The sequence below is a fragment of the Cynocephalus volans genome, chromosome 11 (genome assembly GCF_027409185.1).
Source record: "Cynocephalus volans isolate mCynVol1 chromosome 11, mCynVol1.pri, whole genome shotgun sequence".
In the NCBI taxonomy this organism is placed as follows: domain Eukaryota; kingdom Metazoa; phylum Chordata; class Mammalia; order Dermoptera; family Cynocephalidae; genus Cynocephalus; species Cynocephalus volans.
The window spans coordinates 1476162-1490984 of record NC_084470.1 but is presented as its reverse complement, the minus strand read 5'-3'; the positions used below and the strand labels follow the sequence as shown (position 1 = coordinate 1490984).

General features: G+C 41.3%; 1 protein-coding gene across 2 annotated transcripts in view; it reads right to left on the bottom strand.

The window, feature by feature from the left end:
• The window catches only part of NPSR1 (neuropeptide S receptor 1), a 204315-nt gene that overhangs the window by 161666 nt on the left and 27826 nt on the right, over positions 1 to 14823 (bottom strand). For both annotated transcript variants that reach the window (XM_063115100.1, XM_063115101.1), the window contains exon 2: positions 3857 to 3989. In XM_063115100.1, coding sequence (XP_062971170.1) covers positions 3857 to 3989 — 133 coding nt within the window. The remainder of the gene's footprint in view (positions 1 to 3856; positions 3990 to 14823) is intronic.

Here is a 14823-nt window from a genome sequence, read left to right as displayed (position 1 = left end):
TAACAAAGGCAGTTTACCCATAACAATTTCAGTATATGTCCTTAAAAGATAAGAACTTTTAAACATAAAATATACCACGAGTTAACACAAATACTTCCATTTGAAATTTAAGATTATGGAGATTTTATTTAATCTTATTATTTTCATGTTTTTAAATTCTTTTTATATTTATTTGATTACTTGTTTTTTAATCTTGTTAATCTTAATGGTGCTTTTTGGTGTTCTCAGCACCAGACTCTCCCAAGTGAGCCACGGTTCAGCCCTTAATGGTGCTTTTTGAATCTGTGGTTTGATGTCTTTCAGGAGTTCAGGAAAATTATTGGCCATTATATCTTCAAATATTGTTTCTGTTCACTCTGTTTTATCTCCTTCTGGGCGTCCTTTTCATTGTGTCCATATGCTTATTTTCTTTCTATATTTTCCATCTTTTTCTTTTTTCATGCTTCAGTCTGATTATTTTCTTCTGACTTATCTTCCAGTTCAATAATTTCTTCCTGAGCTATGTTTAACTTGCTGTTAAACTCAACTGTTGTATTTTTAGCTTCATTTGTTTTTATACTTTTCATTTCATGAATTTTATGTTTTATTCCTTTTTAAAGGAATGGAATCTTTCATCCTATCTTTCAGTTTCTTAAACAGGTTAGTAACAGTTATAAATTCTGTGTCTATAATTCTTGTGCAACTTTATGTTGTCTAATTTTCTCCTCGTTTTTGGGCAATTCTTGGCTTTTTGCATTCCTGGTTATTTTGCTATCAAGTGCTAAACATTGTGCATAGAAAATAATAGTTAATTTGATGCTATTGATAATGTTAACTTCTTCCAAAGAGGATTTACTTTTGCCCTGGCAGCAGTTTGGGTACATGCAGAGGTATATCATCTGACTCCATTCAGGATTTGAGCTATATTTTAGTGTTTGTGAAGGCTTGTCTTTTTTTTCAGTTCACTCTTACTTGTAGGTTGTAGCTCTTCAGCAGTCTCAGCAGAAATCCTGGGGTATTTACTGAAGCTTCTATGCCTTCACAGAGAGAATTTTGCCTCATCAGTCCAACAAGACTGCTAATAGGTCTATTCAGCTTTTCAGACTTCCAGCCTCTGCTTTTAAGTCAGTAATGCCTTGAGGGGAATAGTGGTGTCAAATGATGCATTTATCTCAGTTTTCTGCTGTATGCCTCTCAAGTCTTGGCTGTCTTGGTAGCTATGTGATACTTTCTAACAAATATTTAAATTTTGTCTAGATTGTCTAATTATTGTAGGTAAAAGTATTGGTCTTAAATAAACCAGTTAAAATTTTTTGAAAGCATGTCATACAATATATTCTTCAGCTATCACTATGTATTTTACAGTTTTATACAATTCAGACTAGTTTTTTTAGTCACGACGTATGTAAATATAAATATGAATGTGTATCTTTGTTTGTTTATCATTCTAACTGGTTCCAGGGTATTTTTTTAGGAAGCAATTTCCTCTGTTTTAAAAGAATAAAAACCCTAGTATTTGTTTTTTGAAAGATGTAGGGTCTCTGAGGTCATGATTCAGTAGGAGTAAAAAAGAAAACAAAACAAGCAAACGAAAACAGAGAAAAAAATAAAAACTTCCTGGGATAAGATAATAAACATTTAGAGGAGTGATAAAGTGGAAAAATGCAGATAAGACACAAGGCTGGAGCACGGTAAAACTGAGTAATTTCTGGGCAGCTGAAAGTTTTGAGAATATGAAATTTTCAATTTTAAGATATTTACTTTTTTATAATGTGATACCCTTATTTTGCTAGAAGTATTCAGTAAAGTGTTTTAAACACAGAAAGTTATGTTTCTGTGGATAATTTTAAAGAAAGTAAAGGAAAAGGGGGCTGAGTGCCTTGTTAGGGACAGTGAGGAACAAAAGAAAAAAGATGAGCTGTGAACGGAACGCGATGAGATGCTGGTGAGAGAGAGCAAGAAATTGGAGGAAATTTTCGGGAGGACATTAACACAGGTGGGGGAGTCGAACCAAATTTATATAAATCCCAAAGAACAGGGTCCCACAGTTAATGCCTGAGTAACTTCTATATCCATACTCATGACTCAGACATGTATTCTCACCTCCCTTATAAAAGGGTCTGAGATCATGGTGAGAAGTGCATAGAGGGAATTTTAATATCTTCTATCAGAAGTTCGATCTCAGACCCTTAAGCTTCTCTCTTAGACTTTTGACCATGCTTTCCTCTTTGAGTGCTCTTTTTCACTTGAAATGCTTCTGACCCAACCCCTTGCGTTTTTCTAGAGGAAACCGACAACTAAAAACAGACCGTCTAGAACATTCATGAGAAGTTAAGCCTAGGTGGATACAGCAGACTATGAACTAGAATAGAAACACAACTGATAATTCTTTGATAATAGATGGTGAAATTTTAATTATTCGTTAACTGATTACCTGTGGCAAAACTTTGAATTTCAAGCTGATATCCTTGCCACCTCTAAATTCTTATGCTCTGAAAGAATACAAAGCTCCACAGAATGCAGGTTACAATACTGTATGTAATCGAAAAAAATACAGTGAAGGTAAACTATGACATCCTCATCCAGGGATTTTGCATCTCAGAGTTTGGTGGATGATTCTAATTACTCTCCACTGCAACAATCACAGGGGTGAAAAACGGGGCCCCTGTCTGCAGGAAAGATTGAAGTCACTTTCCCCGTCACAAGTCTCACTTTGCTAACTCAGGCTACTCTTAGTATTCTCCAATGGTGCCCTTGTTTTTCACCCTGGTCCCTGTAGCCCAGCTCAAGCAGAAGGACTTGCTAGAATTTACATATAGAGAAAGGGGCATTTCAGTTTATCAACAATGTGTGGCTAAGGTTGTCTTGTAAGTTACAGTGTCATATTTTTTATATTGCATCTCGAGACTGAATTTCCAAGAACTCCACTGCCATTTCGCAACTGAGATAGCACAGGTAGAAATGTACCAACCAGCCCTTTCTGACAGTCATCTATCATTGCTCCTTATTGACACTTAACACTTTATTTTGTTTTTGCATTTTCCCTATAGTCTGATCCAAATTAAACTCATGTGACAGCTGTCTTGCTCCCAGAGCTCAGGACTCCAAGCCTGGCCTAGGCTGGACCCTCCATGAATCCCATTTGCCCACTCTCTCCCCAGATTCCCTGGTTGTGGTTTTCCTTTGTTTTTTGAACATGAACTCTACCAATTTGGCCTCTACCTGTCCCTGTAGGGGTCTTTTGTTGACAGATCATTTTCTTCCTTGAGAATATTTCACCGTTCTTCCTCTAGGTGTGCCGTGCTCACACTTCTCCCGAATCAGCCATTCCCAAAGCCCACATTTAAGCATCTGGATCTTGGCTATTATCTGTTTCCATATGCCACCTCCAGCGGTGATGTCACACATCGTTTGCATTTCAAAAGCAATGTCCACAGGCTTTAACCTGCATAGTACTTGAGACTTCGAACTTATTATTGAATAGAGATAGTTCTGGTCCATTTTCAAGGATGTATTCCTTAATCTCATGATATGGGATGATAACGGCAATATCTCCACAGTGAACTCTGAAGGCTGCTGTGTACAGGAAGAGCGAAACCCCGCAGAACCCTGTGATGGCACTGAAAATGACATTGCCAAGTCTGTGGTGTAGAAGTGAGTTGTTTTTATAACGAAATCTAATGGACATTCACATGTGTTAAATTCGCTAGAGGAAATATTCAAAAATGGGTTTTATGTCCCTACAGAAATTACTCCCAAATCTTCTGATACCTTTGGACGGCTAGTATTACATTTCTATTGGTAAAATAACTGAAAGTGGGGAGCCATAGGGATTTTGCACACAGCCTCGTCCTCTCCCACCTGTGCAGTTGCTTACCTGTGATGGCCAGTTGAGTCACAAAGAAGGTCATTCTCGACTTCCTCTTCCGCCTGCACGTGGAGAACAGCACAACGGAGTTTCCAACAATGGTGAAAATGAAGAGGACCCACAGAGTTATTAGCTGTTCAGTCTGCAAGAAACAGCAACATAAAACCCATGCGCCAGTGAGGACCAGGGTTCTCTGCAGAACGCACGGCCCAGGCTTTGGTGCTGCGGTATCTCGTTCTGGCCCCTAATCCCGCCCTTTCAAAGCTCTACTCGAGAGAGAGAACAATGACAAAGTGGTCCTCATCTGCACCAGGACCAGAGTAAATTGGTGCATTCTTCCAACAGTCTGTTTGGAAATATGCCAAGAGACTGAAAATAAAACAAAAAAATGTTTATATTCTTTGCCCGAGAAATTTTAACACTCTGTGAGAGTTCAAAACGTGAAAAAGAAGAGCACTATCACAGGATGTGCATATTTATTCTTAAAAGAAATTGGGTGTTGTTTAAAGATAACAGGAGAATCAAGGAAATAAAGCACTTCAACTTAGTGAACTATTGTGTAGCTATTAACAATGACAGCCATGAACACTGTGTAACAACATTAAGTACACTTATCATGGTATGTGGGAAAACATGATAAAATGGTATATTGGGGATGATTACAACGCTGCAAAATTATACACATAGGAAAAAGACTGAAGTACGCTAAAATGTTAAGAGTGGTTATTTTAGGGTAGTGTGATTATGGGTTATCTTTTCTCTTTTTCCTTTGACAGAATTTTATAAGATGGTAATATTAAAGTTCCACTGAATAATGTGTAATTAGTAAAATGGGGGAAAGAGCAGGAATGCTACTCATTTAAAATGCCAAGTCCTTCATAAAAAGTTTCCATAATGGCTTCAAATGGAGTCCCTCATCTTTTTAATGTCCATCGCCCAGAATAAGCAGACACCCTAGGCACTGGGATGGGCTGGATACAGGGTAGGGCAGGACCGACCCACAGAGGAAGAGAGCATGGGGCCGAGGGTGTCCAGGAGTGAGCCCCAAATCAAAAGCTAAATGGCCCAATAGAGACTTCAGCCCAAAAGGTCCGGGCAGAATCGTTGACTTTAAGTCAAGCAGGTCGCCCTCCATAATGTGGGTGGGCCCCATCCAATGCATTGAAGGCCTGAAGAGCAGAAGTGGATGTTTTCTGCAGGAGTTCTCAAGATGGTAACACAGAAATCATGCCTTCTGCCTGCCTTACGGATTTCAGACTAGCCAGCCCCGCAACCATGTGAGCAAATTCCTTAAGTCCCTCTTGACACACACGAGGCATCTTCAAAAGTTCATGGAATTACTCCTATTATTTTTTAACTCACTTTTTCTAAGAACTTTTTGAAGACCACACATGCACACAAGGGTACTTCAAAAAGTGTGTGTGTGTGTGTGCGTGTGTGCGTGCGTGTGCGTGCGTGTGTGTGTGTGCGTGCGTGCGTGTGTGTGTGTGCGTGCGTGTGCGTGTGTGTGTGTACATATGGTATACACAGTATGTAGCACATGTTATGTATCTACCTCCTATTGGACCTTTTTCTCTGGACAGCCCTGCTGATACACTTCCTGAGTACCTGAGCCATCACAGCAGCACTTTTTCCTCTTTATTATATGAAATTAATTTTAAATTATACAACAATAGAAGAATAAATTCCATAGGAAACTTGGACGGTTCAGATGAAGTCAAACCCCTCTGACCACCTCCGTCCACCTTAATCTCCTCCCTTTCCCCAGAAGGTAAAAGTCAGTTTGATCACAGTGTGCATCCATCCAATCCTTTGAAAAATACTTTAATGCACACAGAAATATATAGTATTATTTTCTGTGGATATTAGTTTTTTTATTTACTATACATATTGTGCATCTTGCTTTTTTAATCAGTTGGAGGAATGCCTAAATAAAAGTGATACTTTCATATACTGGAGTTAAATTTTCAGCTACAAGAAACAGATTAAATCTACTAAAATGAAATCCACTGAAGGGGTGGGGAAGCTTACGGCCGAGGGCAGGGAGGGGCTGGTGAGCCCGGTGAGTGGCTCGGGCGCTCCCCACGCTCCCTCTGAGCACACAGTGCGGCCATTCCTTTGGATGCTGGGTGGAAACCTAAACCTGCCCTGCCAGGTTCCAGAGGTGGGGAAGTGTCTTGTGGTTGTTCCTCCAGCCCCTATCCTTGGCAGAAGTCCAGCTGGAGCTGGCATCTCCATGAGTCCCTGCACTTTATCAAGCTGACATTTAGGTTCTCCATCCTGGATTTTCAGACAGGTTCCTGGGGCCCTGGTGGAGGTCAGGGTCTTGAAACTGCAGAACTGTGGAAGTTAGGGACGATGGGCGTTGCGGTGGTGCGGGGGGGATGGTGCATGCACAACTGGAGTGGGAGGACCACAGGACTGAAGACCTCTGCCACTTTCAAGGGCACAGGTGACAGGTACATCACATCCCGCATGCTTATGTCATTTCCCATTTGGGGGCAGCTTCTTTGCTCAGCACCAAGCCACATAGTTTTTCTCTGGTCCTTTGCCCACCAGAGGGGTCATATCCTTCTGGACGACTTATTTCTCCAGTGGTCTTGATATGGGTGGCATTGAGAAAGCATCAGGAATGGAAAGTAATGACTATGAAGAGGGCTGTCCTGAGAGGAGCAAGGGAATGAGTTTTCGTGAGAGATGGCCGGACAGCCATGCTGTCAGTGGCAGATACTGCAGGGGAGGCCTTGGATGTATCAGACTGATGCTTCCCGCTAAGCAGGTGCTGTGTAAGTGGTGGGACATAAGCGAGTGATTATCGAAAACTGAAAGGCAATTTGGGGACCACTGTGAGAAACCAGGTGTGTTGCAGTTCTCCATTAGCAGAAGGTCTCACTGACACTGTGATGCTGACAGATGTTAGAGTTGAAAGCTGGGGGGATAACATGTCTATGGCCCCGACATAGGCCTAATATAGTGCACTGTCAGGGAAGACGGAGGTGCCTTGGGGGTGTCTGTGGTTCAGGAAAAGCTCAGGGTCTTGTCGAACAGATGGTGTGGCAGGTAAGGCATGACTGAGGGCCACCAAATGCTCTTGTTCAGTCTCTGGAATGAGCAGCAATGCTGAACCAGCCTGGGCAGTGCCTGACACAGGTGTTGGGCTGGTCCTCCTGGGCCATTTCTTCAGTAGTTCTCTCTTCTCCATGCCTTCGTAAATTCTAGGTCTTCCAGGGAAGCCCCCCAGGCTCCCAGAAGCTTTTCCTCCTGCATAGTATGAGTGTGGCTGTGAGTAGCTGCACATGTCGGAGGTCTTTGGAAAGCATTTCTCAAAGTATGGTCCATGGCTAGGGTAACTGTGTAACCTGGTTTGCCAAGGGAAGACCTAGTTTTCACCCATTATCCCAAAGTAATTATGTACATTGCACCTTCACTCAAAAAGTGTCTTGGTTTGGATGATACGTAATATAGTCATCCTATCCATGGCGCACCAGCGCATGGGCTCCAAACACCATACCCAGTCTACATCAATCTCTAATAATTAATTACTCTCCCTCTCAACTTTGAAAGATTTAGGGCATTTAGAGGCGTAGGTCAGTTTATCATGTGATGTGGGACATTTCAATAACTGTGCTCATTAAACAGGGCACTTCAACTGAAGAGTAAGGAGGAGGCCCGTGGCTGTGGCGGGTCACTAATGTCCACCTCCACGAGCACTCCTGGAGCCCAGGATGGCCCCATATCTCTGGGTGGGGCCACCAGGCGTGTCTTTGGCACTGTCTGAGCACATCGTGCCTGGCTGGAAGAGAGGTGCTGTCTCCGCCACTGCACTGAACCCACATGGGAGGGGAGACCGAATCCACAAGGCCCACACACCGACACATACCTTGTGGTGGCATGAAGTTGCAACGTGTGCACTGATACAGGTGAAGGGTCACCTGAGGTCAAGGTGAACGACAGTTGACTAAAGCTAAAATTATATGGGAGGCAAGGCCCTATCCTCACCTCTGTGCCCACAATAACAGGGACAGCGCAGCTGTGCCTCAATCTGCCAGGAGCCCTGCAGGCTAGAACCGTCCCCTGGGGATGGGGTACCAGGAATAATGTCGGAATTTCCCATCCTAACAAAAAGAAAACCAAGACCTGACTCTTCCTCAGATTCTGGGGACTTGGGCTGGGGAAGGTGACAGGACAGAACTGGATGGAGCCTTACAATGTCAAGCTGAAAGGGGCCCAGGGGACAGTGTGGAAAAGCAGAAGATGGAACGAAGAGTTTAGCCTATGCAGACGGTCTACTGCAGCAGGGATCCAGAGGGGCCAAGCTAAGGCACCGCACCCAGCCATCAGCCAGCGTCCGGGAACTGGGCGTCACGCAGGGGAGAGCTCAGAGCGGGTTGCTGCATTTAGATTTGAGGGTGCTAGTAAGGGCATCTTGCGGAGGGCCTTTCTCACAATAATAACAAAAAATTCCATAAAAACTTATAAGATGCAGAAAACCAAAAAGAATAAACTAAAAATCATTCATTTACGCTTTGGGGGTATATAGTTTCACAATCAATCTCTCAACACCTATGTGTCCTGCCTCTTGCCCCTCTGCCCACAAATCGGGGTCTTTTTCAAGGTTTTGTTTTGGAACTTGCTTCTTTCTTACATACGATGTATCAAATCAAGAGCGTCCTAGCATTTGACGCACATTGGTTTAATCCTCTCAGCTGCTGAAGCAGGTTATCCTCTTGAAGTTTTCACACGAGACAACTGGATCTCAGAAAAGATAACCCCGGGTCCAAAGAAGTCGGATTTAAGTCTAGTTTTCTTGACTCCACCATCTGGACTTTCAAACAATATCACCATATAACTTCACCTGATCCCTCGAGCCTACTTTCCAGTACTTGCATATCTACTCAACTGACCTCCTATTTGGGGGCATTGAATTTTAGGTATTTTTTTCAATCATGAATAACACCGTGACAAACATCCAGTTATATATGCCTGGCTGATTCCTGAGTAAAAATTCCTAGATATGAAAGATTGAAGTCAAAGAAATAAGTAGGTTTTAAAGATCTTGCCTACATATTAATTGCTATCAAAAAATGTTTGTACAGTTGTTACTCACATGGCCAGTGCATAAAAATGAGTGCTGCAAACTACTCTCATATTGACAGTGTATTATTATTTTTGTTAATCTTTTCCAGTTTAGCGAGTGACGAATATTTATAGCATTTTATTATAAATTACTAATAATATTTCATCATCTATTTACTGACCATTCCTTATTTTGTAAATTATGTGTCTGGAAACAGCCCATTTTCCCATTTTTTAAGATTGACTTATAAAAATCATTTACACGTAAAGGATATAATCTCTTAGTAATATAAGTGGAAAGTATTTCATCAGTTGGCAACTTCATTTTGTTTTGTGATATTTTTATTGCAAACTATACAATATAAAAATGACACAAAAATATATGTAAAGATTACTTTGTAGCCATATACTAAAAACTCATGTAATTACTGCCAAAATAATGAAGAAAACTATTGCTAACACCAAAAATCTCCTCCTATGCCCCCATCATAACCTCTTCCTATCCTTCATAGAGAAAACCTCTACCCTGATTTTTATTTAATTTTTACTGTTACCACTTATGTATGCATCCATAAAGAGTATTGCCTTTTTTTCAACTTTATATAAGTAGTTTTACACCATGTATATTCTTTATGCCATGTTTCTTTGGTTTATGATTGTAAGATTTCCCCACGTGGTTGCATAGAACTGTACATTTTTCATTTTTATTCTTACATAATATTCCATTGTATGACTATAATCTATTTTTTTATCTTATGTACTTTGATAGACATTGGGTGGTTTCCATTTTGCAGCTATTAGAAACAATGATCCCAAGGTATGTTTTTCTCTAGTATATATTTCTAGGTGTGGAAATGCTGGGACACTGGAGAAGCAAATCTTCATCTTGACTAGAAAATGCCAAGATGCTTTCTTTATTGGCTCTGAGTAGTTTTTCAGTTTTCTTCCTAGGTATTTTATATTTAAAAATTTCTATTGTGGATGGGTGGATGGCATCTTTTATTTACACCATTATATTTTTCTAACTGGTTAATGTTAATGTTGTCTTACATGAAAATAATTCACTTCCATATATTTACTTTGAAGCCAGCCAAGCTATAAATTGTTCCACTAATCCTAATAGCTGTTTTATTAATCCTTTCGTATTTTTAATGGAGACTATCAATGGCAAATGATAATTTTTCCCCTACTTTCAAATATGTATATATCTTATGTTTATTTCCCATTTTATTCTATTCGTTAGAAGTTTTGGAATAATGATCAAGTTACAATAGGATAGAAAGTATTCTTGTCATGTGTGTAAGCTCAATGGGGTTGTCTCTGATGCTTTATTATGGTCATATAATGTGAGCTTTGTAAATATTCATTCATGTGTTCCTTTGTATAACAGAACTTCTGTAATTATTTTTGTGGTGTTGATAAATGATCACATAAGATCATCTATTGACATTTTATCTCCTTTATGCTCAATTTTAACATTTTGCAATTTGTATTTAGCAGTATTAGTTCATTATTAATTAGTATTAGTTTAGTATAAACTTTTGAATGTTATTCAAATTATTTACATACTAATTTTAAGGTTTACCTTTTATTACTAATATTTTTTGTTTGTATATTTTAATGCAGTCTTTTTTATTTGGCTTATGATTTTATATCTTTGTTATGGATTTCACCTTCAATAGCATAAATTACTTTTCTTACATAATTCTTTTTGCCTCAAATTATCTTTTTCTTGATATTAATTTGGCTATACTTGGTTTAATTATATTTATATTTTAATGGTATATTTTTGTTTATCCATATATTTTTAACCATTTTGTTTTTCTCCTGTAAATAGTATACAATTTTTGTTTTCGACATAAATTGAAAGTATAGTTTTAGTAACGACATCTAACCCATTGTGATTTATTGTGATAAATGATATGTAAGGTCTTACATGGGGTGTCTAATTTTGTTTTTCAATTTTCTAAATGTTTTCTTTGTCTCTTGTGTTTTCATTGTAATTTCTTTCCTTTAGTAATTTGAAACTCATTTATTCTCTTTTACCACACATGCCAATTTCTAAAGAATTTGATGTATTTGAAGCCTAATTTTTCAATAACCATTAAGAATTATTCACATTTTGACTTTGCACCGATAAATAATAAATTAAAAGGATTTTAAAAATCTTTCATTCTCCCCCAACCCCAGGCTCTGTTGAAATAACTTGTGATTTTTAAAATCCAGAGTGTTAGTAAATTTTAATATAATGTATCTTTCTCTCTAGGAATCATTTTTGACATTCGTATTAAAGTTTCATAAACAAATCAGCAAGAACTATTGAGCTCTTAATTCTGTGTTTTACTGGCATCTTTGCTTGCTGCCTTTTATTTTATACTGTGCCTTCTGTGGTCAAGATCTTGATTAATTCCTGGCTGGAGTAGCACACTCAATTTTAATATTTTTTTTTTTTTTTTAGGAATTGTAGAACGTGTTCTGCATCTTCACGTGGTAAAGGGAAAATTTCCGTTGTACCCTCACAGCAGCGGATACTCTGGGTCACGATATTTTCCTCCTATAGGTCTGACCACATGAATGTGAATGTGGATGTTAATGGGTATATCATGACCCCTAATGTGCTCCAGAGGAAACAAAAGATTTTTTTCTTTTTTGCTGTAACCCATTTTTCTGTCTAGATTCTTGATGGAATTTTTTTCTTTGAATATTCTCAAAATTTAGATAGTAACTGACCTGCATTGGTCCTTTATTGTTTCTTTTTTTTTTTTTTCTTACTTTTTACTATTAAAAGATTCCATTTTGGGGTCAGGCAGATGATCTCCTCCTGTTGTTTCCGCTCTTGCTTCTTCTCCCACCTTTTCCCCTCCCGGCATTTTCATGCTGTGGGTCTCCTGGGATTTCCCCTCTCTCTTCCTCCCCGGCCCCATCACATTCAGCTTCCCACGGCTGACGGTGAGTTTTATGAGAATTTCTCCAGTATTCTTACATCTAACCTATCAGAGTATCTGTTCACCCTGAACTCCTTGCAGTCACCACAGTTCCATGTTAAAATAACATTTTCTGCACTCACATACGTCCCTTTTCTTAATGCAATGTCCTTTCAAGCCCTGGTGACAATACGAATGAGAGACTTTTCAGTTTTCTCCTGTTGTCTTTCAGGAAATCTGTTTCAGAAGGAGACGCATCTCGATGCATTAAAGTAGTTTCTTCTTTACAGAGCATAGAACCCTGTGTGGCGTCCAGCAAGTTTCCTCGGCCTGGGTGGGCGGGTGGGGGTTACCTGCACACGTGTCCAGTGCTCTGTTGGTCTCTGTTGAATTCTTTCAGCCTCAGATGAAGAGGAAGGGAAGAGTTAGATGCGCGTGATGTTTCTTCACCAGATCAGAAATCCGGGTCTTCGTGGGCGGGCAGGTAGAGGTGGGGTGGAAGGCACTGTCTGGAAGCAGCCAAAGGAGGTGACAGCGGAATGCCAGGAAGGGAGTGGACACAGGGCTGCTTTCCTTACCAGGACCCCGTGTCACCAGCACCACCCCTGGTGCTGCCCAAGTTTTCCCCGGCCAGCTGTCCATGTCCTGTTAGCTGAGATGGGCGCTGGCCACAGCCCTCCTCTGTGAGGAAGCTCAGTGAACCTCCCTGGAAATCTGCTTGCTGGACTCCGGGTGGTGCAGTCCCCACTGCTTCCCGGGGAGGACTTTACTTCATGTAAGGTAAGGGAGGGAGCTCCTAGGTCTGCCTCCCCCCTCCCGCCTCACAGCGTCTTACCTGCTCCTCACCGTATGGGCGTCCCTGTAGCTTCCCAGCAGGTGAGTGTCAACCTTCCCTATTCCCTGCTTCTGATACAGAATTGTTTTCAACTAAACTCACATTCTGGTGGCCTTTCAGGAGAGAACTAGAAAGAAGACGGTTGGACAAGTGAGCTCAAGGTCGTTCTGCACTGGAGGTCAATGCCGTTTCCAGACCAGGTCTCCTTTATGCTCCCCCCCCTCGCATATCTACCTGCCTGTGGGAAGCACAGTTAGGCCACGTTTCCAGAAAGCCAGCACTGAAGTGGGTCAACGGTTCTCTTTCCACGTGGCGAGTCAGTGATGATGCTGCTGGCACCGAAGTTCAGATTTTCAGAAATCAAGTTTCCGTCTCACGAAGAGCCCTCTGGCTTCCCAGTGGTCAGGGGATGGCTGTTGTCTTTGTCTGTGTTCAGCACCGTCTAGACTGAGGCTTCCGGCTGATCCGAAGTGGGCTTGGGGTTGGGGTCTGCTCTGCTGGGCGCACAGAGTGACAAACACTGCACGTGTCAGTGAACCGGAAGTCGGCCCTCAGGAAGCCTGGGCCAGTGGTGCTCACTTGGGCTGGGCCTTTCTTTAGGAGCCTCAGGTAACTGCACTTCAACCTGGCGGGGCCTAGTAGCTCTGTGAACAGAACAGGTCGTGGTCTATTCTCCCTGGGACCGGCTGGTGTCTTTGGGGCAGGCTGAGCAAATCCCAAGAAATCAGGCCCTCCTCTGCTGCCTTTGGATTTTTCTATTGGAAGATGATCTCACCTTAACTCATAGCCTTCAGAAACCTTCCAGACTTTCTGGAGCCTTCCTAAGAGCCATATCTACTTAACTGTTTATAAATTCACACAATATCTATCGATTGACTGCTATGCGCTAGACACAGTGTAAAGTATTGGCGCTACGAGGAAGAATAAAACATGTAGAGTGTTTAAGTTAGACTCAGTTAAGTTTAGATCCTGTTTCATCAAACAGTACAAGAGTCATTAAGTATAAAAACACTCAGCTGCAGGCTCACTTATTTACAGCATTCTCACACAGGCACACACATAAACACACACAAATCCCAGGGGAATGTGAGTATTTGGACAGTTCTGGTCATGGGAACTGAGGAAGCAAGTTCAGAGGAGCTGGGGCACCATAGCCAGGGGAGCAGCGTGGTAGAGCCTGGCCTGGCATCAGAGTCTTTGGCCCTTGCTAGATGTGTGATGGGTCTTAAGTGATAACCTCCCTGACTTCAGCTTTCTCATTTGTAAAATGAAGATGAAAACAAACCTATCTCAGGAGAGTTGTGATGGCAGGTGATGTGACGGAGGTGGAGATGCCTAGCTCAGTGCCTGATGCACAGTAGACGTGCGACAGACGTTGGTTTATCTCCTTCCTTTGAACAGTGATAAATAACTCGCTATCTTTTCATAATGATGCTTGAATTAAGCCTGTTCATTCTACTTTCAGTACCAGTCTATTGGAATTTCACCTGAGCCTGAAAGGAACTCCACCTACACGCCCCCCACCCCCAGCCCTCCCCACCCCCCACACTGACGGTCTCCCAACACCATTCTCAAATCTGTTGCAGAATGTAGTTGGGGATTAAATGCCCCCTAGTGGTTATGTGAGGCAACATTCCAGCCAATTGCTCAAATACTGGGTCAAAAGAACAGGTGAACTTAGAGTTTTTCAATGACTAAAGACTAGAATGCTCTCAACTCGGTTATGTGATTGCTGTCTCCTGAGTGATTGTCTTTAACCTCAAGTTAATCAGCCCATGCAGTGACATCTGCTCTGCGCAGACTCAGATAATTGCAAGGTAAGATCTAAAGAGATGAATTGCAGGATTCCCTTGATAATTCTAGTGCTGCCACAGGGCTGATACCAGGGATTTGGTTCCGTGGACCATGCTCCCAACGCCAAAATGATGCCCATGAGAGCAAGCAATTAGCCATGGGTCAGTCATGACTCCAACCTTTGCATCTGTTTGGCTGACATGGGTTGAATGTTTGCCTCCTCCAAAGCTCATGTTGAAGTTTAATCCCAAATATGGTATTTAAAAGGTAGGGCTCTTAAGAGGTGTTTAGGCTATGAGGGTTCTGCCCTCATAAATAGATTAATCCATTCACAGGTTAATGAGTTA